This window comes from Osmia lignaria, chromosome 7 (assembly GCF_051020975.1).
Source record: "Osmia lignaria lignaria isolate PbOS001 chromosome 7, iyOsmLign1, whole genome shotgun sequence".
Taxonomy (NCBI): domain Eukaryota; kingdom Metazoa; phylum Arthropoda; class Insecta; order Hymenoptera; family Megachilidae; genus Osmia; species Osmia lignaria.
Genome location: NC_135038.1, coordinates 8,725,626 through 8,746,583, shown reverse-complemented (window position 1 = coordinate 8,746,583; position 20,958 = coordinate 8,725,626). Strand labels below are relative to the sequence as shown.

Genomic DNA, 20,958 nt, shown 5'->3' with positions numbered 1-20,958 from the left:
AAAAAATTTAATGAAAACTATATATTAACCAACCGTATAAAAAGATTTTATGCGATACGCAATATATTTCCTGGAATCTTTTTTATTACTAAATTTCTGAACCAATAATTGTTTTTAAAATATACTTATCGATGTAATAATGCAAGAGAAATAGTAAAGGATTGAACGTAGATAAAGCTTATATCAAAGTGATAGTAGTAAATAAATGTTTTTGTATAAAATATATGTAACAAGCACACAACTTACGATTTTATTTTATATGACATAAATCTCTTCTAAAATATTAAGCAAATTATTTATCGAGCAAAACAAAGGTTTCGTGTTTTTTTCACCTTTTATGTGATCCATGGCTATCTCGTGATATTCGTTATTTAGTGAAAAACAAAAGCAACAAGTTGTTAAAAGGCATCAATATCTTAAAAAATGCCTTTTTCTTAAGTTACATGTTTCAAATGGTATCTATAGCCAGGCTAATGAAATAATACTGACAAATGTAGAGATCATGTAAAAAATTGAAGAATATAATGAACAAGACTGATGTAATACTGGACGAATGTTATAAGGAAACATTAGCACGTGTCAGGCCTTATGTATTAGAATTGTCGTCTGCAGAAAGTGCACAGTTATGCAAGGTTTGGCTTAATAAATTAAACGCTGCTTCCTCGCAGCGTCGTTTGAGAAACGAATATCTTTTGGAATTGTACAGGCAGCTGAAAACAGGTCACATAAAAGGAATTTTCAGTAGGCCTCCGTGTAATGGACTTCTTCTACCATTACCTAAGCCCCATCATACGGTACTTATATTAGGATTTTTAAATTTTGCCCTAACAGAAAAGAAATAATGAATATGTGATACAGGTCTGTATTAGTTCATCGGTAAGTGATCTATCAGATTGTGCCATGAAATCTCATCGTAATTGTTTAAGGCCAAGTGCAAAATGTGTTCAACATCAACGAAGTAATGCATTGATAAAACACCATATGATGGATATGAGGAGTATGAAATTGTAGTACTAATCAGAATAAACCAAAAGAATCTATGAGCAACGTATAAATGCATATCTAATACCGTTATTACAGAACTACAGGCACAGAATGAATATTTAAAAAATCAGTTGGTAGAATATCGGGGGAATCATAATGGAAATGCGGATAATTATTTATCCGCAAGTGTCAGTCGATTAACTGCTGATGTAATTGCTTTAAAAGCTAAGTTAGTATATCACTAAATACTAATGGAAAGAGTTAATACGTTTAAATTAATTATAAATTGTTAAAGGTTGCCAGAGGTGCAGAAAATAAAAAATTACTTAGAGGAAAGTTACAAAGAAACTATACAAGAGTATCATTATTCAGTTGTAGAACAGTTTACTAAATTAAAGCATCAATTAGAGGATGAGCGAATGAAGAACGAGACACTGAATAACAGCATAATTATGATAAGTGAAAAGTTAGAAGAAATCATCCATGGTAAGGTAAGAGGTGAAAGTTTTATTTTTAAAGCAAGAAGTACACAAGTTATTTTGAAGGATATAGGAATTAAAGAGATGGAGAAACAGTGGATGGACAAAATTAATCTGATATGCGAACGATTTGATGCGCTAACAAGAGAAAAGGATAAAGAGCTGCAACAGAAACAAGATTTACTTGAAAAGAAAGACGCTGAACTGTTAAAGAAAGATGCGGGAAGAAAAGAAGAAATTGAAACGTTGAGCGATAAAATTTCTGATTTAGAAGCAAAATTGGAAACCAAGATTAAAGATGTATTTTGTTACGAATTGCAAATATCAAAATTTATTTACATCTACATTACTGAATAGTATTGTACTTTTTTTTAGGGGGATAAATTGCAGGCAATGTTAATTGAGCAATATACAACAATGAAAGAAGAATTCAGCAAAATGAGAATTGAAATAGATCACGAAAGTCAAAAGCAAAATGAACACTTAATGTCTAAAGTTTCTGCTTTGAAGAAAGCTGTTATGAAGCTTGAAAAGTCGAAAGAGAGATTGGAGTACGATTATGAGAAGAAAATGTCGAACATAATCAAGGTAATCCTGTTCACACTTAATCTATAACATTATATTACTTGATACGCTTTGTCACAGAACAAGGATATAGAAATAAAAACCTTACAACTACGATTACAAGAACAGAAAAATGAGTTATGTACGTATTTGAATAGAAAAAAGCAAAGTGAAATGGACAAAGTTGTTGGCTTGCTAGAAGAACAGTATAGAACGCTTCTAGCAGAAACAGAGGCTAAAGCAGAATGTCAGACCCAGGAGTATCTCAGGGTACTATACATCAGAAATGTTATTTTAAATGTAAAGTTTTACTTTCTAATTCAAAGTATTGAAAATTGTAGAGAATAGCTGCCCTAGAAAATCAAATACTTCATATGAAGAATGTTCGACTGGAGTCTATAGAACAGTAAAGTAGCTTATAACACATCATAATTGTATATCATGCTTCTTCATAATAAATAGCATGGAAATAGTAGCAATATTTTAATTTTCCCGCTGTACGGATATATTCGACTAAAAGATGGCGCTAAAGCTGAAATTGCCATGGCAACATTTATGTCAACCAAGCTCACAAATGTCAGATGAGAAGGTTTGGATTTTCAATATGTAAATATAATAAATTTCTCAATGGGTTCCTAGTTTCCATGTACATACAGTATTTTATAACGATATAAAAGAACAGTTCCTATTAACAAACTTAAAAGAAGAACACGTACTTTTTACAAAACGTACCGAAATCAACTCGTATGACAGTTCCGACACTGACAGTAAAAGTACAACAATTGAAAAATAATGTCGCTGTACTTTGATAAGCGTGTACAAAATCCGGAAACAGCATCTATAAGTACTCATGCGATTTGGCATGCCAATTATCCCTTGTTAGCTGTTGCTGCATACTCTCAAGATAAAGGTGGCTTTGTTACTGTCTACGATGATCAAGGAGAGCCCTTACAGGATGTGGAATCACCTAGACATTCGGTATCACAGGTGACAGCTCTTGGTTGGCATCCAGAAAGACGGTGGCTTTCAGCAGGATGGGAAAGCGGAGAATTGAAGGTAAATAATTTTGAAAATTTCATTAAACTTTCAAACAGTGGATGAGAGAATATATGTTTAGGTATGGCCAGGTGATACTGGTAGCGTCGAATTCAATTTGATAGTCACACCCCATCGTGATCCTATTACAATTCTGCAATGGAGTCAGCATGGAGGAAGATTAGTATCTGCAGATATAACTGGTTCTATAGTTGGCTGGAAAATTGACTCCAGAGGTCAATTGCTGATGATGTTTCACCATGAGCTAAAGGATTCTTTTGCAGAAATAGTATTTAAAACAATTCCACCAAAACCAGTGTTTGATATAAGGTATAACATTTATGGTTTTCACTTTCCTGTTGTTAGAAAGGATTAAGAAGTATTAATTATTTACAGTGGTTTAGCAAAAGCTGCAGTTGCAGGAGATGAAAGAGCATTAGATATATTTAGCTCTTGGCGCCCTAGAACAGCTGCACCAACAGCAGTTGCAACTCAAAAAGATAATTATGCATTTTATGTTGGGACCACCAGCGGCGTGATATACTTTGTCGATAACCAGGGCCAGTGTACAGAAGTTCTTAACACAAATGGTGCTGCATTACAGTTCCTGTTGCACCATCAAACTAGGGATTCTATTATCATTATGACAGATGGTTTGAATATAGGACATTTTCAGGCAGACCCCATTACTGGACGACTCGTTGAATTAACAAAAGTAATTAATTTGTAATTATTTATTTTCATTTCAAATTTTATATCAATTTTTATTTCTAGGTGAAATTTAGCGGTAGATCCGATGTATCACGAACTGGTCCAGCACTTTGCTGGGCTGGTGGAAATACTCTAGCAATTCTAACAGGAGAATTAGGTGTTCGTTGTTGGGATCTTCATACTGGCGACACTTACGTGCTGTCTCCGCCAGATTTATCTCCTGGAAATATTGCTACACCACAGGAGATTTGTACTAGCATATCTTTCTGTAAAAGCAATGGTACTATTGGTATTTTACTTACACCATAAGTGTATAAGTAAATACATTATTCAAGTTTTTCAGGTACTTTGGCTGCTGGTACAAATCTGGGAACAATCTATCTATGGAAACGAAAAATTGAAGTGGACTATGACGAAAATGGTTGGCTAAGTGTACCAGAATCTTGTACCATTCATGGAACAGTGAAACAGCTTACATGGGGTGCTACTTTATTGAGGAATCAATTGCTTGCAGTTAATTGCATCACGAATGTTTTCATCTTACACCAACAACCAATGTGTGCTGCATACAATGATGGCGTTTGTGCCAGTCAACTCACTCCCACTCAGATCTTAATAGAAATCGATGACGTTTCTTACACTTTGAAAACTGATATTCAAGTACAACTGGTCGCTATTAACAAAGAGTACATTGCTGTTTCCTCGGGTAGGCAAATGGTGATTTACAGAATGCACAGAGATAGTTCTGTGAATACTACCCTAGTCACAAGTTTCCATTGCGACACAGAGAAACTCTTAATGTACGACCACACTTTGATCGTTCTGACTCCTCTAGTTATACAATTACGATCGATGGAAGGTACAGTTCTTCAGACGTTACCTACCTTACCAGAAGAAGGCGAACCGATTACGATGGACCTCACCGGACAATACCTAACAGTTGCATCTTTAAACGGTATCTTAAAAATCTGGGACTTGAGTAAAAGAGAAGCTAAGTTGCATACCAGAGCAATGGCAACTTACGAAGCGATCAATGACTTTGCTGAAATCATCGAGGCAAGGTGTAACATGGACTGTCGTTTAGTGTCCATTACAGTTGCTATGACTAACTTGATGCCTAGTTCAATTCTGTACGTTTGGGATATAGAAAGCGATCAGATACACGAATTCGATTTTGCAGAATCTAATGATATCGACGAAGACGATAACAGTCTAGCTGTTAAATGTAGAGGAAGATTGGTAACTACTCATTATTGGGACGTGGATGATCCTAGACTACTAGTATGTCGTGCTCAAAGATTGGATAGTCGAGATTCTAAATACTCAACAAAACAGACAAATGGAAACGACTATGACGTTTCAAAGGCTACTGTAGTCTTGGTGTCAATATTCGCCACATCAGATCATGGGATTGTCATACAGGACATAAAACCAGTTGCAGATGAAAACTGTAGAGTACTGGGTGTTCAGACTCCGCATATCATTATTCTAAACTCAGAAAAAACTGCAGAAAGCAGTAGCAAGGTAAGGAAAGTGCTCATGAGAGATTTTGAGGAACTGGGTACATGTGATGCTGTTACAAAGAAAGCTGTACTAGACTTCAGCTTCCATATCAGTGTTGCTAATATGGATGAAGCTTTCAAGGCGATAAAGTCCATAAAAAACGAAGGTATTTGGAAGAGTTTGGCTAGAATGTGCGTGAAGACAAAGCAGTTGAACATGGCTCTTTTGTGTTTGGGGCATATGAAACAAGCTAAGGCTGCGAGGGCGCTTAGAGAAGCTATGCAAGATGATAGTTTAAATCTGGAAGCCAAGGTGGGAATATTAGCTGTTGAGCTGGGATTATATAACGATGCTGAACACCTTTTTCGCGAAGCGGAAAGGCTGGATCTATTGGGCAAGCTTCTGGAAGCTCGAGATAAGTTTAAGGAAGCCATAGAGTTGGCTAGAAACGAGAACAAAATTCGCGAAAAGACAAGCTGTTACAATTATGCGAAATCTCTTGAGAAGGAAGGGAAAATAGCAGAGGCAATAGAGATGTACACAAAAGCGGAATGTCATAGATTCGAAGTCCCAAGGATGTTGCTCGTGAGACCAAGAGAACTCCTAGCGTATCTTAATAATTCTGATGATCCAGAAATTAAAAATTGGCATGCACAGTATATAGAATCTACAGGAGACATGGAGGGAGCGTTACGACTGTACGAACAAGCCAAAAACACTCTAGCAATGACAAGACTACTCTGTTATTTTGGCAGAGAAGATGAAGCCAGTGACTTAGTGTTACGAACAAATCACGCTGCCTCGGCGTACCACTTGGCTGCGTACTATGAATCAAAAAATAATGTAGCACACGCCATTCACTTTTACACGATAGCCAAAGCTTACACGAACGCGATTCGTTTGTGTAAGGAGCACGACATGTTTGAAGAATTATGGCCCCTGGCTGTGCTTGCACCAAGGCAGACGCAAATAGATGTTGCGAAATACTATGAAGAGAATGATCAACCAGATAAGGCTGTTTTATTGTACCATAAAGCTGGCCTTTTGCACAAGGCTTTGGATATTGCTTTCAGGACTAAACAATACAGTGCCTTGCAGCTTATTATCATGGACGTTAACGCAGATTCCGACCCAGCATTGATAGAGAAATGCGCCAGTTACTTTGTTGAAAACGATCAGATTGAGAAAGCCGTTGACTTGCTGGCTACAGGAAGGAAGTACATGGAAGCTTTGGAACTGATCCAACAGCACAACATTCTCTTAAGCGAAGATTTAGCAGAGAAGATGACCCTGGACAAAGTAGACAATGATGTAGAACGCGAGAAAGTTCGAATCTCTATATTACAGAGGATAGGAGAAATTGCTTTCGAGCAAGGTAATTATCATTTAGCTACCAAGAAGTTCACTCAAGCTGGAAACAAATTGAGAGCCATGAAGGCTTTATTGAAATCTGGTGATACCGAGAAGATCTGCTTCTTCGCACAAGTCTCGAGGCAAAGAGAGATTTATATAATGGCTGGGAATTACCTGCAGTCGTTGGATTGGCAAAATCAACCGGAGGTATTGAAGAATATTATTAATTTCTATTCCAAGGGAAAAGCGATGGATCTGTTGGCAAACTTTTATGTTGCTTGCGCGCAAGTGGAGATCGACGAGTTTCAGAACTATGATAAAGCTCTGGATGCTTTGAATCAAGCCAGCAGGTGTCTTGCCAAGGTAGTCACACCGAGGGATCCTGATATTCATAAAAGAGCTGTTGATTTGGTGAACAACAGAGTAACTGTAATTAAACGTTACCTAGATATCAAGAAGTATGTTAATGTTTTTACTATTTTATATAAAATACCATTAGAAAATATAAATACTAATAAAGTGGTACTGTCGCAGGTTGTTCGATAGGGGCGAAACAGGTGCAGCAATGCAACAGGTGCGTCAATTGCTAGACTCTCAAGGACCTGATTTGGAGCAATCAGTACGTCGTGGTGACTTGTTTGCAACCATCACCCAACATTACATCGATATCGGTGACACGGATAAAGCACGTGCTAGTATAGAGGAGTTGAAGCGTTTAGTACCTGGGATTAATTTAACGTATTATTATAATGTAAGCGTGTTGGAAGCACTGGGTTACAAAATGAAAATACAAAGAGAAGAAAGCTCTGAGAAGGAAGATGATATAGAGGAACTTTTAGGTGAATAAATAAGTAGCAAGCAAAGTACATACAGGGAGAGCCAAAAATAAGTAGACACTGTTCAAAATGGAATACCTCGGTTAAAATTGGATTAAATAACTTGAGGTTTTTTGAGAAGCTATAAAAATTAATTAGCTAAAATATGTATTTTCATCGTTTTAAAAAAATTCAATTTGTGAAAGAAAATAGTGAATGGTAATTTTTCAACCTTTTTTATCTGAGTCTATAATGAAAATTTAAAATATGTCTTTCGTAGATTCAGATAAGTTATGTGTATGCTGCAAATTTCAACAAATTGTAATTTTTTAAAACGATGAAATACATATTTTAGTGAATTAATTTTTATAGCTTCTCAGAAAACCTCAAATTATTTAGTCCAATTTTAACGGAGGTATTCTATTTTGAACAGTGTCTATTTATTTTTGCCTCTCACTGTATGCAATAAATTACTAATCCGTCCAGAAGTGTGATTGCAGATTTTAAGTAGATAGTGCTATTCGACGGTAATAGACTCTTCTGTACCTGTGCAATGTATGACACACTTAAAAAAAAAATCATCATTTAACGTTTATTAATCAGACTTATACATAAACAGCCTTATTCCCTAATGTTTCATTATGTTCTAGAAAAGAAGATTTCGTAAATGATTATAATTTTAAATGGTAAACAGCAACTTCGTCAATGCTAATTAGATACATAATAAATAAATGAAACGTACAGGCTAAACGAATAGAACTAAAATAAAATATGTAGGCACTTACTACACGAATCCTAATCATGAAATAAAATAAGAGAATCAAACGAGTGTGCTCGGTTCGGGTTCTAAAATTAAAGCATGTTCCACGTTGTGTTGAAATTTTCACAATTTGTGACGTCCTAGCTGGAATCGGTGATCGTTACTCTATAATCTTGGTCCAACGTTAAAAGTTTCACATTGCGATAGAGTTTCTCTTTCTTTTTCGTTCAATTTTTATCGCGTAAAACGAAGCAACAAGGTATCAAGAATGTCTGAAGTGCACCGAACTAGGTAGAACCGTTCAAACAGTCTTCTCTGGCGTTGGTTTTTTGCACGGAGACGCAATCTCTGTCTCTGGTTCTTCGGCTTTTCGCTTCTTACGCACTAAATGCGATATATCACTGGCGGGTTTCTGAATTTTTGATGTAGAATCGCTGCTGCCACTCGGTCCAGCACCATTTGAACAGCCACCGGCCACTTTGCTCTTAATGCCTTCTATAACAAGCTTGCAAGCTTCTTGCTTGAAATCTTTCATGTCTGAAATCTTCTCTTGGATCTCTGGTAAAAGCTCTTTCAATTCTTGTATCTCTCCTTCGACGGTGTAGAAAGAATCGTCCGTTTTAGGTGGTTCCTTCATCTCCTCCAGCTCTTTTATACGAGACTCCAACAATTCCGTTGCTTTGTGGAACTCCTCGATGCTTGCGTCGAACTCGTTGCCCAAAGAATGAGCCAACGCCAGTTGATAATGGATCTCTGCTATCGCTCTTGGTTCGCGAGGTTCAATTTGTTGCAGCAGTTCCAAGCATCGATGCAAATCGTTCAGGGCGCCTTGGAAATTACCACCTTCCATGGCTACCTCTCCTAGAAGTCGATAAGCGTCCGCTAGTAGCTTCCAGCCAGGCTGTCTGCGATTCATTAAAATCAGCTTTGCTAGCTCCAGCACTTCCCAAGCCACCTTTAACATAAAAGCAAATGTTAGATATTTTATTTGTAAATTATAGGAATGCTTATATTGCTCAGCGTACCTGTAAATTATTGACCTCGTCATCTTCATCCTCCTTTCCAATATCCTCACCAGCCTCCTCTCCATTTTCTTTTATATCTCCATTCTGTTCGGTGGAACAAGAAGGTCCATTGACGTGATTCGGGTCTTTGCTAGAGCCCGCTTTAGCTTCCTCGCCTTTCTTCTGCGCTACCTGCTCGCTTTTCTTGTCTTCAGTTTTATTAGAATCCAGTTTTCCTTCTTTCTTTTCGCTACTCGGTTCTACTTTATCTTCTTTCTTCTCGCTAGTCGACTCTATCTTTTCTTCTTTCTTCTCGCTACTCGATTCTACTTTTTTTTCTTTCTTATCGCTACTTGATTCTACTTTTTCTTCTTTTTCCTTGCTACTCGATTCTACTTTCTTTTCTTTTTCCTTGTTACTTGATTCTACCTTTTCTTCTTTCTTATCGCTACTCGATTCTACTTTTTCTTCCTTCTTTTCTGTGTCTGATTTCACTGCTTTCTCAGCTGTTTTCGAGTCCTCTTTCCCGTCGACTTCCTCTTTGCTGGTGCCATTGTCGCTAGCACGCTCTTCGCTCTCCTCGTCCTCTTTCTCGTCCACGTTGCTCAGCTTCTCATCTTCGCCTTCCTCTTCGTCCTCCTCGTCGGCTTCTACGGATTCCTCGGTGCCCGGTACACCACCGCCCAACACTCCAGCCTCTTCCCTGGCCAGACCGAGGAGAGCACGACCGTAGAGAAGATAAGGCTCGCCCAGCTCGTCCGCAGTGTCACCGTGTTTCTCGACGAGCATCTGACAAGCTTGCGCCAACGCGGTCACGGCCATGGTGTAATCACGTACTAACAGGTGCCGTTTCCCGTGGGATATCGCGGTCGTTGGATCGGTGAACGCTGCACTCTCCACGTAGTCAGCCATCTGTAACAAGAAAACAGACTGTTCAGTTACATCAATCAATCTCAGACCAATTACACCAAAAGTTTCAAGGAAAATTGCCAATTAATTCCTAAGAATTTCTTCAACAACGATACATCTTTCACAAATTAATTAATGGTCCGATGGTCCTTTTAATTCCACCTTGCCAGAGAAAAATGAACTCTTTGATCGTGTGTCCACCCACTATGGTTACTCGATTGTCACGATGCAATCAAGACGTGTACAGAGCAATCCACCCACGCATGATACGTGTTGGGCCTTCCACGAGGATCGTGCATAATTTCTTCCTTGGCAGTGGAATACGTTAGTTAATATTAATGAACCGAGGACCTTCGAGTGTGTTACGAATTTAACAACCGTTAAACAGATTCTGGGGAAGAGGGTGGGCACCCGAATGGCCTTCGAGCCACCGAGTCGGTGCGCAGACTGCCGGAGCACCTCGTTAAGACACAATCGTCGTTTCCTGATTCTCTTGCAAACGAGCTACCGCTAACAAGTCGAGTACCTCGACTAAGTTTCTTACGTCTTAATCGATTTTCTTTGAGAGATAGAGTTTGAAACGCTTGTAACTTTGGCTTTGATGATTAATGACCTGGAAGAGATTCAGATTTCAGAAGATATTTATCATCTATTCTGCTATTGAGCAGTGAAAGTGATATTTCAGAAAATTATTTTTCTAGAGAACGAAGGTAAATAAAATTATGCTCTGCTGGGTAAACAACATCTTAAGTACATTGCGTAAGCAGTGTGCAAACATAAGACACCCCTAATGCCATCTTAACCCCTTATAATATCCAGTCACACTCGCGGCGCAGTTTATAGTTCACACCACAGTAATTTTACTTCTAATTACAGTCTGCACAGTGGAGAATCTCTAAAATCTCTCTATTACAGTGTTCAACTAATTTTAACATATGTAATTACTGGAACAATCGTAGAAGCTTCCATGGACAATAGAAAAATAACATAAAGGAATTTTCTAGAATCCTAAAATTAAAAATGAAGACATCAATGATTTTAATTATACACCAACTACCCTTGATACGTTCAAGGTACTAAAGTAGTTCATTTAATCATCTCCTGAATCTTTCCATAGATGAAGTGTCCAAGTATCACCAAGCAAATTACCCTATAGATCATCTACTCTTGCTCAGAGTAAGAACCACAGATCAAACAACAAACATCCTCTGTTTGGATAGATGAGAAATTAGGAGGACAGGCCAAGGAAGAGACGCGTGGAAGAGCTAGAAGAGAAGAAGATGATGAAGCGAATGGAAATTGTAGAGGATCAGAAAATGGGTTGTCCGCAGCATCCGGGTGGGGTAGTCGGTTGGGTGGTACGTCGGTCGATTTTCGTGCGCTTCGACGCAGAACGGAGAGGGCGTGCTGGTCGTTTGCCCTCTCGACGTGGTGGAGGGTCGCCGAAAACACAGGGGCTCAGGGGGTGACGATTGGTCAGTGCGTAACTAGCGAGTGTCGGTGCGGTTGTTCGGGCTTTCAGTGGGCTGCCAGCGGTCGCCCTGGGCACTACCTGCATGGATGGAGCCTACCCGTGTACCCAGGGCCCCTGGTCCACGTCTGATTTTTCTCGTTGCCACGCTAGCTCTCACTTTCGCAGGTAATAACTCTTCAATTTCAATTTCTCATCTTTGAAAATCTGCTTTTACCTATCATCATCCCATTCCTAGCGTTCTGTTTTTGTTTAGATTCGTTCAACCGGCTTCCATCAACATCCGTACGTTAAACATTACGTAATAAACAAGTGAAAAAGCGTTTCCTTTTAGTCATTTGCTTCGTGGTCTCAAGCTGTATCGTTTATCCCCATCTGTATTCAAGTATTAAACACCTTGGTATGCGATCAGCTGATCCGCAGGATCGCGTTTCTGTGCCATTTTGAAGGATGATTCGAATACCAGGATTATTGGAGATACATTTGTGTTGAACTTCTGGCATGTATGGCACGAGATGCTTTCGATACGTTTGATCGTTCTTCGAAATTGTGATTGATCGAATTCTTCCAACGATCACGTGAATTTTTGTCGTTTTATCGTGTTAACTGATAATTGATGGTGTGCTTATGAATGTTAAGACGAATGGTTCTGTATTTGATTTTCTAATTAAGCGAATCTCGACTGTTTGAAGAGGAACACGTGGATAATCATGCTTTCGTAACTCACTCAATTTTGTTCTCTGAACAGTTATCGTGGATTTCTTCTGCTCGATCATGCCTGAATTTATTCTTCCCATTAACAGTCTTCGTAAGACGTTTTTAAATCACTTAGTTGAGGTAAACAGAGTAATCTGAGGAACTAATCTATGCAAGCTTTTTCGTTTCTTCTTCATACTTTCCCAGGTGTTTTAATTAATTTTCAATTGATCAAGGACAAATTGTATCATGGAATCCACAACCTTTCTCAGAGATAACACTGTGCAAATCTGAAATGAGCGTGTAAAAATTGAAATTAATATTCCTTCCAAAGTAAAATAAAAAAGAAGTGAGCTATCTACCTGTTACAATAACTAGACAAAAATGTTTCCTTTTGAAGATCATACAATCACATCAAGACCTCGAACGGGTTAAGAAACGAAGTACATCAATCATTGTCTATTGGTAACAGAGTCTCGTTTATTTAGTATCTTTTCTAGAGGAAGTTCTCGCGACAGGGTCAGCAACCACCGGTTGAATTCATTGCACCGTGCACACTTTTTTTTCTTTAGCCAAGGAGGATATGGTCACTCGAGAGAAGTGCTCTTATTATGCTAGAGGGTCCTCAACAGCATCGGCTAACAGATTTCTTATGCAATAAAATTTTCTCTGCGGTGCAGCTGTGACGCGGAGGAAAAGCAAGGAAGAAGCCCCTCGTCGTGCGGCTCGTGGCGAGTATTAAACGCGGAAATTCTCGCTTATTAGCATCGATCCCGACCAGCGTTGTGGAATCGTTCTTTCCAGTCTTTCGTAATGAGATCAGCACGTCGCAAGAACGCGACAGCTGTACTCTTTTTGCGACGAGTAAACTCTGAGACAACTCAGAGACACTGGATTCTCTTTTCTTGAAAGATTACCTCATGATCATCCGACAACTAATTAACTCGGTAATCTTAATTTTGCTTTCCAACTTTATAGAAGATAAACCTTCTACCCCTATAATCATTTTTTAAAATGGCAACTATTAATCTTACTCAATGAAGAATTTAAGGACTGTTGTAACAACGTCTAAGAAGAGATATGAAAGACATTCCTTGAAAGAAAATCGACGAAGATCGAAAGTTTCAAGAGTTTAATGTAAAGCTTGATAAGTACACTACGTAACTCTATTCATGGCACTGTTCCATTATTATGCATATCGCCGGAGGGTCTTCGAGATCACCGACTTCTCCAGACTTAAAATAACGAGGCCACTTGGTCAGAAAGGAAGTGTCTAACTTTCAGTCAACGAAACGCGATACAGAATTCCGACTCGTCTGCTAACAATTCTCTGCTTTTGTTTCAGCAACTGGATTGTTATGCGGCGCGATAATGTCGGACCATTGGGAAGAAGTCGGATGGGACAAAGAGGCTCTCAGCCATGCGAACGTTACTCTCACATGGTACTTGGACGGACAAGTCGCGTTGCTGGAGCCGGCTTCCGGTCATAGGAACCATCATTCTGGCAGACGACCCACATTTCTCGTCCCGATGTACGGCGGTATTTGGATCATGTGCGTCTCCCTTACGGGTAAGCTATGAAATATTAAATTCATTCATGACGATCATCAGGGAATTCTGATTAATAATATGAAATAGATAAATTAGGATTACCTCGGTGTATCTCCAGATTTAATAAAATCTAAGCGTTCTTTCTGAAAGCCAAACGTTTCTCCTAATAAGAGAAGTCAAAGTTATTTTATTGGACAGTGGAGAATTTCCTTTCTCGACTCGTATGGAAAATCGATTTCGTGCCCATGTGTATTTTCAATGATACAGCTGTGTGTACACACCTTTTCACCTAATCGCCCCTCCAATGACGCGTTTCTGTATGAACATTTTCTATGCATGGAGACCATCACCTTGACTCTGACCAGTCTATCGACCAGTCGATTAGGATCTGAAATATCGTGCTATCTGAGTAACCGTGTCGTGACCGTGAACATCTTGGATGTTTCTTCGTTGAAACTTCATGCCAATCATTTTCTTCGGCTTAGAGGAAAGAGCAGAGAAATCGTAGACCTTCCTCGAATCGATCAGTACATTTGTTCCTTTCCAATAACTCATGGTCCTTTTCGACGATAACAATTGACAAATCTTAGATCCCTTCACCTATGTTACGACGTTCCCTCGGATTCTACCAAATGCCTGTGGTAGCTTTATGAAATCTCAAGAAAACAGCGGAGAAATTGGGTCGTTTTTCCCGGGGGGAAAAACGGGCAAAGCGTCCCGGAAAAAGTCAATCGTGGAAAAGTACGAAAGGGTGTGACGCCGACAGCCAGTCGAACAGAAAAACATTATCTACCCCTCGTAATTACAGTTTGCTCGTACTTCCGATCAAACTACTTTTTCTCCGCTATCAAACTTCAATTAAACTCCGTTCGAAAAATGACCATTGTGCCTCTTTGTACCGAGCGAAGAATTATTGCTCGCGGCAAACATTCCTATTGATTCCCATATCTGAAAAGAAATGAGCATTTTAAGATGCGATAAAATCAACTGGATAAACGATATAAAAACGACCAATTGTATGGTAGATCAATTGATCTTTCATTAGAAGATTTGCAATCCTACAGTGGAATATAGATCATCAGAATGATTGATGAACATATTAATTTAACAAATTCCAGCGAATAATTTTAGAGCATTTTTTCCTTTAACAAAGGAGATAATTGGTCCTCTACATCTAATAACTCTTTATTATTAATTTCTACCTCTGCACTCGGTAACGAGCAGTGCAATTATTTCGCGATACGATTCGTTAACGTTCACACAGAGGAGCAGAAAATTCAGTGGACATTCTCCGCGAGACAAAACAGGAGAAAAATGAAACCGTTCCAAGTTGTTGCTCGACCTTTCATCAACGTCGTTGTCGTCGAACGTTTAATTGAAAAAACTCCCTACATCAGAACTCCGAAACTTTAACTTTTCCTCGTTTACGGACAACTCCATTCCTGATGATACGAGTGGGCGCGCAATCATGATCGATCGTACCTTCGGAACGTTCAATTTTCCTGTTTCATCGAGGAAAGATGAGTGTTTTCTGTAGAAATTGAATCGTTTTACCGTGTAACCGCTAAACGTTTTAATTTAACACGTTCGAAATTTATGATGCACCATCGTCGCTCAATTATCAGTGTTTTTTTGAACAGACAAACTTGACCTTCTACGAGCATGACTGCATGATTTGTTCGTTCAGCGTTTTTTTAGGAAGGTTCCTTTGATTGTTCCTGGTCACGCCAGGCACGAACCGTTCTGTCTGGAACAAAGCGTGTATAGGTTCCTTGAAGCAACGCGATCTCTTCATGAAAATCAGTCGAAAACTGTGCTCATAAATCCTCGAGCAACGTTAGTTATCCTAAGCGAACGTGTAATTTTCTTTAACATCTTGTTTCCCTGTTTTCACGTGAATTAAGTCGCTCGATTGTACTGTTCTGATAGAGATGGAGATTACTCGACTTCATTTGTAGCGTGTAGATGAGCATAGCTTGTTAGGTATTAAAATTTCATGCGTTTGATGATGAATGGTAATCGGATTCGCTTTGGATCTCGAGACAAAGGCAAGTTGGTAGCTCCTAGAATTAGAAGAAAAATTTGTACATTATTCTTTTATCAATCTGATCTTCATGAATTCATTTTCCTGTTAACGTGCGATGATCGAACGCTTGAGTAGTCGAGGCTCATTAAAAATAAGAAAACATACTCTTTAATTATCCTGGATCGATGTGCGAGTTTCTAGCACGTGTGTAAGCTTGAAGACGGGCAACCTAGACCCGGTGAACTCGAGGGTCGATCTATTTCTGCTTCAGGATTTATTATTACTCAATTCTCAAAGTTTCCACGACCTCGACGGCCTTACTCCTCGTCTTCCTGACATTTCACGGAAATCCACGTTCAAGTTCGTCCTCTCCAACGATAGCATTCGGAATCTGATATCGAATCTCACGCTCCAACTATTCCGTGCTCGTGGTCCATCTTAATCCGACTACTCGTTAGGCGTAGCCGATTAATCGATAACGTGTAGGTAAATCCATTTGTAAACGAAATCCTTAAGCGGACGATAAAAATTGATTCAACATTGACGAACGTTTCTATCGGGCTGAAAATTGAAATTATAGAAGCGGATGTTTGTTGGTTCAATTTTAATTAAATCACCGAGAATATATCGACGTGTTGTTGCCATATTTCTAAATGCGAATTCGATGTTGCACCCACTCGGAGGAGATAAAGGCTCATTCCATTTGCGAGGAAATTTTCATAAGAATGAACCTCCAGTCGAGGAGAATTAAAACGAAAAGAAAGAATAAAATTCCAACTCCAGCACGACATTCCTCCTCGCTATAAATGCGAAGGCTGAACATTGCAAACTTTTCATCGAAATTTCATAGTAGAAAAGAAGGAAATGCCAGGGATCGTTTAATTGAGAAATCGAGTCGTAGAAATGGGGGAATAAAACGTGAAAGTTCAGTCTCGTTTCGCGGCGTTAAACTTTACACTTCCCCTTTTTTTTTCTCTTTATTTCTACCGTTTTAGAGGAGGAAATACGACTACTGGGTCAGGTACGTTTCCCGCAGCAGAGGTGCATTAACTACTTGACACCCGACGAAGAACACGAGGAGATTCGTGCCGCCTGGCAAAACCGTGAGTACGGTCAATGTTTCCTTTCTTTCCTCATTTTATTTCCAGCGTTATTGTTACGTCCTGGCGCTTTAAAGTGTCTTTGAAGCTTAATGATCCTCCTGAAAAGAAGCATTCAAAGATAGATTTCTCCTTTTTAGCTTCATGTTATTTTATATTCCAAAAGATTAAGAGTCGGAAAGGGTAGAAAAAATGTTATACCACAGCTGGAAATTCATTTTTCTTTGCAGGGATGCAGAATTTGAGTATCTCGTGTTCTCTAGTTTGCCTGATCATTCTGGGCACCGCTGTTCTCATTGGATTTTTTGGACTGTGCAGGCATCAGATATCGGCGGTTCTCGTTACCGGTGTGATGTACCTACTGGCAGGTAAGTTTGTCGTTAAATCGTCGGGAAGCAACGTTACAATGGTAATCGCTTTAGCTGAATAAACTTCATCGGTGTGAAGCATATCCTGGTTGCGGGAAACTCGGTGACCGCAAGGATTTCTGCGCTCTCTAGCGAAGTCGACCGCAAAACGAGCTGCTCGCCGTAACAGCAGAGACCGCATATTACAAAGTTTCAAGTTCGATACGTTTACAATCCTGCTTTTTTGTAAGCCAGTCGATAAATTCAAGCGTTCAATGTAACGAATGCCGTTCCATAATTTACTTATCCAAGAAATATGCTTATCCGGAGTTAAATAGAAGACTCCGACCTCCTTTCATGAATTCCAAAGATGTTTTCTTTTTCCATAAAATAGTTTTCCTTCTTGCTCGTATCCTCCGTATCCAGCGAGTTTGCGATAAAAGGTAAACATCTTTTATCGTCGATAAGATATCCTCAAACACTCCAGAATCTAGAAGCCTTTCAAACGTATATTTTAATGTGAATGCAAAATAATAAATCCTGTTGGTTTCAAGTATTTCAGATAAAAGAAGAGATAATATTTTTAATTGAGAACGTTCATCGTTGCAGCCACTTTCGCATTGTTCACCTTGACGATCATTCATTTCAAAAGAGCCCAGGATCGAGGGGCGCGGATATTGGACGGTCCTGAGGATGGTGTTATCGGTGGACCGGCTCCGCGTAACGTCCTCAAGGCGAGACGATTCACCAGCTCCTGGAGCATGGACTTCGGATGGGGCGGAGTTACGCTTTGCGCCCTCGCCTCGGCCGCGTGGATCTTGCTAAGCAAAATAATGCGTTTCAGCCCCATCGCGGCTATGATAGCGTAGCAGTGGGAGGCCTTCGAGGTCTAAGGTCGTTTCCAAGAGTTATGATACTGTTTCGATGTCGGCGACCCTTGCTGTGCGCTCGGCAGGAGAGAATGTTCATCCATAATGTAACATGGCTCGCTGATTGGACTGGAAAGCTTCGGTTTGTCCAAATATCAAGTGAATCAGCTGGTTCACTGATGCGAATTGCTCGGTGAGATGTGAAATTTCAATCCTGCTTTCATGATCAATCTTGAGGAGTTGTCAATTCTATCTTGAAAATTAAAGAAACTCAGGTGTATCGCATAAACTTTGATATTTAAGGGGAACAGTTTGGATACAGGGTCGGGCATTGGGACAAACTTTCAGTGTATTTTCTTTTTCAGAAATTGAAATGACAATTGAAAATGACCACCTCGAAGGCGCATCATTTGTTTTATTAACAGGTAACGTGTGTTGCATATTGTTTGTCGAATCTAGCTTGAATCTGTGTAAGGCACCACGAGTAAGAAGGAGCACAATTTTTGGCCATCCTTCTGAACGCAATGTTTTGTACAATTTATCAAATAATCTCTAGTCTTTGACAAAAAAAAAGAAAATAAATAAAAAGATAAATAATTGGGCAAAGAACTATATGTAGAGAAGGGTTGTGCAAGATACCTGTGCGATAAAAAGGTTTTGAAATTCTAAATCTTATACTTCTAGATTTTTCATGTTTTATTTTTTCTGCCTTTTTATACATTATGATGGATTTGAGTGTTTGAATAATTCAAAGATCTTCTCTTCATATAGATCTTTACAGCAACGTAAAATATTTATAAGTGCATGAATATAAGATAACGTGTAGGAAGAAAGTAAGCTTTCCGGGCTGAAGAAACTAAGATGTACTATGATAAGTAGAACAGAAACATTACGGAACAGAATACAAAGTTATCTCAGTTTTTATTTGCAGTGAAATTAGTCAATTAATGTAAGAAGAATGCTATCGTACTTCTTCTAGTCTATACATTTAGTCAACAACTTTTCAAATCGGTTTATTTCAAAAAGCTGTAATAGATATTTAAGTTTATATTAGGCTTGATTTGAAACTCAAAGTAATTTCAGATCTTCTAGAGGCTAAAGTGAAATTTATTGAATTTTGCTTAAAAATTTAAACACAGAGCGTAATGTATAATATAGATGCCCATAGTATAATTCAATCGCCTTACAGTTAGAGAAATAAGCATGTTTGTAATATGCATTAGCATAGCATTAAACTTGTTCGAGCCAACACAAGCAACGATGCGTGCCAGCAGGAAGAATTTAGCTTTTGCTACAACTTGTTACTGCGAAAAAGAGGACATATACCAACAAAATGTATAACGTATGAAGGATTGTGAGTTACAATTCGTCCATTAAGATTTAAGGAAAATAAAGATGCTTCAAGAGAAAGCATCCATCATACCTGGAGATTAAGTTTTGCTAATTCATAGATAAAATAACAAGATTTATGAATAAGCTTGCAAAACTTTTCTCCAAGTGTTTATTTAAACAAAATGCATTTTTCTGATAATATTTTCTTGATTGTCATATTTTTTACCTGATCCTTGTTATTTGTTACATTGAAATTAATGTACCATAAATGCAATAAAAAGAATAAGCTATGTATAAACAACACTGATACAGCAATTTTTATTGCAATTTACAGCAATTTCCCAATGTGTAACAAAAGACCATTACTGTGAAAACTGTATCAATCATTTAGAAAACCTTGAAAACCTGTATTGAACAAGTTTTCTCATAACCTTTAAAGAATAACATTTACTGTCATACAGTATCTCATATTTTTTGTAACATATATGTCATTAAGAAATTAAAAATATATTCATGTAATTGAAAGGTTATGTTTCGCAAACAATGTTTGCAAAAATATGGATCTCGTCGAGAAACCACACGCAGTCATACTAATACAAGTCGGTGTTCTACAATATGAACACTTAAATACTGGACACGTGACCTGTCGTTACAAGTGTATGTAACGCGGGACACGCTGTACTTTACATTCAATAACATTCTATACACACATATCCATGAATATATCACAACGTCTCGCGGATCCAAATATTTTTTGTAACAATAAGCTTGTTATTAAGCGAGTAATTAAGCGTGAACTCATTGATAATTAAGTATCTATGTATAAAAATAAACTCCACGTTATGCATGATATCCGTTAAAATCGTTCAAATAAGGACGACCTTGTTCTGTAAATATGCGAAACACCATTTTTAAACATTTTTATTGGTATAAACCTTTATCAATTATGTAACAAAAACGTGGAGAAGAAGATTAATGTATATAGAATATAAAGAAAGTTACATACCTCGCCTTTCCTCGAATTATTGAAGAATTAACGTTCTTTTAAGGACAGACACGCTTTCACTATATTGCTCGTTGTTTGCACGCAAAATTTTGAAAATCACAAGCTTTATTTTAATAATTATGAGCAGATTTATGTACAAAAGCTCAGAGAGATTTAACGGAACGACCGTTATACCAAACAACGGTTTATTACCGGCACGCGTGCAACTTGTATGTACGAGTGTCAAGCACAACATGAGTACAACGATAAAACCTGCATCAATGTGAACTGCACTCCAGTAACGCATGCGTGTTCTTTTTACCGCCATTTCTAGCTGAAAGGCGGGATACACTTATTTTACAAATGTGATAGTTGGAATTCAATAATTTCTTAAAAATATACACAGTTTTTAATTATATCTATAATTCTGACGTCGGTTATACGCAGTTCTATAATGTACTTAA

The 20,958-nt window shown here is 38.3% G+C and overlaps 3 protein-coding genes across 10 annotated transcripts; 2 read left to right on the top strand and 1 right to left on the bottom strand.

Moving 5' to 3' along the window:
* Positions 1-524: 524 nt before the first annotated feature.
* LOC117604489 (uncharacterized) lies at positions 525-2,504 on the top strand. Of its 4 annotated transcripts, none has more exons than XM_034324590.2 (7): positions 525-794; positions 859-997; positions 1,081-1,213; positions 1,280-1,763; positions 1,839-2,051; positions 2,109-2,297; positions 2,369-2,504. In XM_034324590.2, exons 1-7 carry the CDS (start codon positions 525-527, stop codon positions 2,435-2,437), a joined length of 1,497 nt encoding a protein of 498 aa, XP_034180481.1. In that variant the 3' UTR covers positions 2,438-2,504. The 4 variants fall into 4 exon arrangements, with proteins under 4 accessions (XP_034180481.1, XP_034180483.1, XP_034180482.1 ...); XM_034324592.2 differs by having other exon boundaries at positions 1,280-1,470; positions 1,537-1,763; positions 2,109-2,433; XM_034324591.2 differs by having other exon boundaries at positions 1,280-1,475; positions 1,530-1,763; positions 2,109-2,433.
* A 314-nt stretch (positions 2,505-2,818) lies between these two features.
* On the top strand, positions 2,819-20,444 carry LOC117604485 (intraflagellar transport protein 140 homolog). Of its 5 annotated transcripts, none has more exons than XM_034324581.2 (10): positions 2,819-3,083; positions 3,145-3,392; positions 3,459-3,777; positions 3,837-4,053; positions 4,117-7,087; positions 7,164-7,468; positions 13,630-13,854; positions 16,857-16,964; positions 17,192-17,329; positions 17,918-20,414. In XM_034324581.2, the coding sequence occupies exons 1-10, from the start codon at positions 2,820-2,822 to the stop codon at positions 18,175-18,177; spliced, it is 5,055 nt and encodes a 1,684-aa protein (XP_034180472.1). In that variant the 5' UTR covers position 2,819; the 3' UTR covers positions 18,178-20,414. The 5 variants fall into 5 exon arrangements, with proteins under 5 accessions (XP_034180472.1, XP_076545337.1, XP_034180473.1 ...); XM_076689222.1 differs by having other exon boundaries at positions 17,863-18,148; XM_034324582.2 differs by having other exon boundaries at positions 17,384-18,003.
* On the bottom strand, positions 8,127-20,734 carry Nasp (Nuclear autoantigenic sperm protein). Its single transcript, XM_034324586.2, has 3 exons — positions 20,516-20,734; positions 9,230-10,120; positions 8,127-9,159 (listed from the first exon to the last, which is right to left on the bottom strand). Exons 2-3 carry the CDS (start codon positions 10,118-10,120, stop codon positions 8,506-8,508), a joined length of 1,545 nt encoding a protein of 514 aa, XP_034180477.1. The 5' UTR covers positions 20,516-20,734; the 3' UTR covers positions 8,127-8,505.
* Positions 20,735-20,958: the final 224 nt, after the last annotated feature.

Bases quoted from the DNA above. Each gene is read 5' to 3' on its own strand.
- Nasp (XM_034324586.2), bottom strand. From the start codon at position 10,120: ATGGCTGACTACGTGGAGAGTGCAGCGTTCACCGATCCAACGACCGCG. The intron at 9,160-9,229 runs GTACGCTGAGCA...TTTATGTTAAAG, and splicing joins ACGAGGTCAATAATTTACAG to GTGGCTTGGGAAGTGCTGGA.
- LOC117604489 (XM_034324589.2), top strand. From the start codon at position 525: ATGAACAAGACTGATGTAATACTGGACGAATGTTATAAGGAAACATTA. The intron at 795-858 runs GTACTTATATTA...TATGTGATACAG, and splicing joins TACCTAAGCCCCATCATACG to GTCTGTATTAGTTCATCGGT. The intron at 998-1,080 runs GTATGAAATTGT...CCGTTATTACAG, and splicing joins CCATATGATGGATATGAGGA to AACTACAGGCACAGAATGAA.
- LOC117604485 (XM_034324581.2), top strand. From the start codon at position 2,820: ATGTCGCTGTACTTTGATAAGCGTGTACAAAATCCGGAAACAGCATCT. The intron at 3,393-3,458 runs GTATAACATTTA...AATTATTTACAG, and splicing joins AAACCAGTGTTTGATATAAG to TGGTTTAGCAAAAGCTGCAG. The intron at 4,054-4,116 runs GTACTATTGGTA...CAAGTTTTTCAG, and splicing joins ATCTTTCTGTAAAAGCAATG to GTACTTTGGCTGCTGGTACA.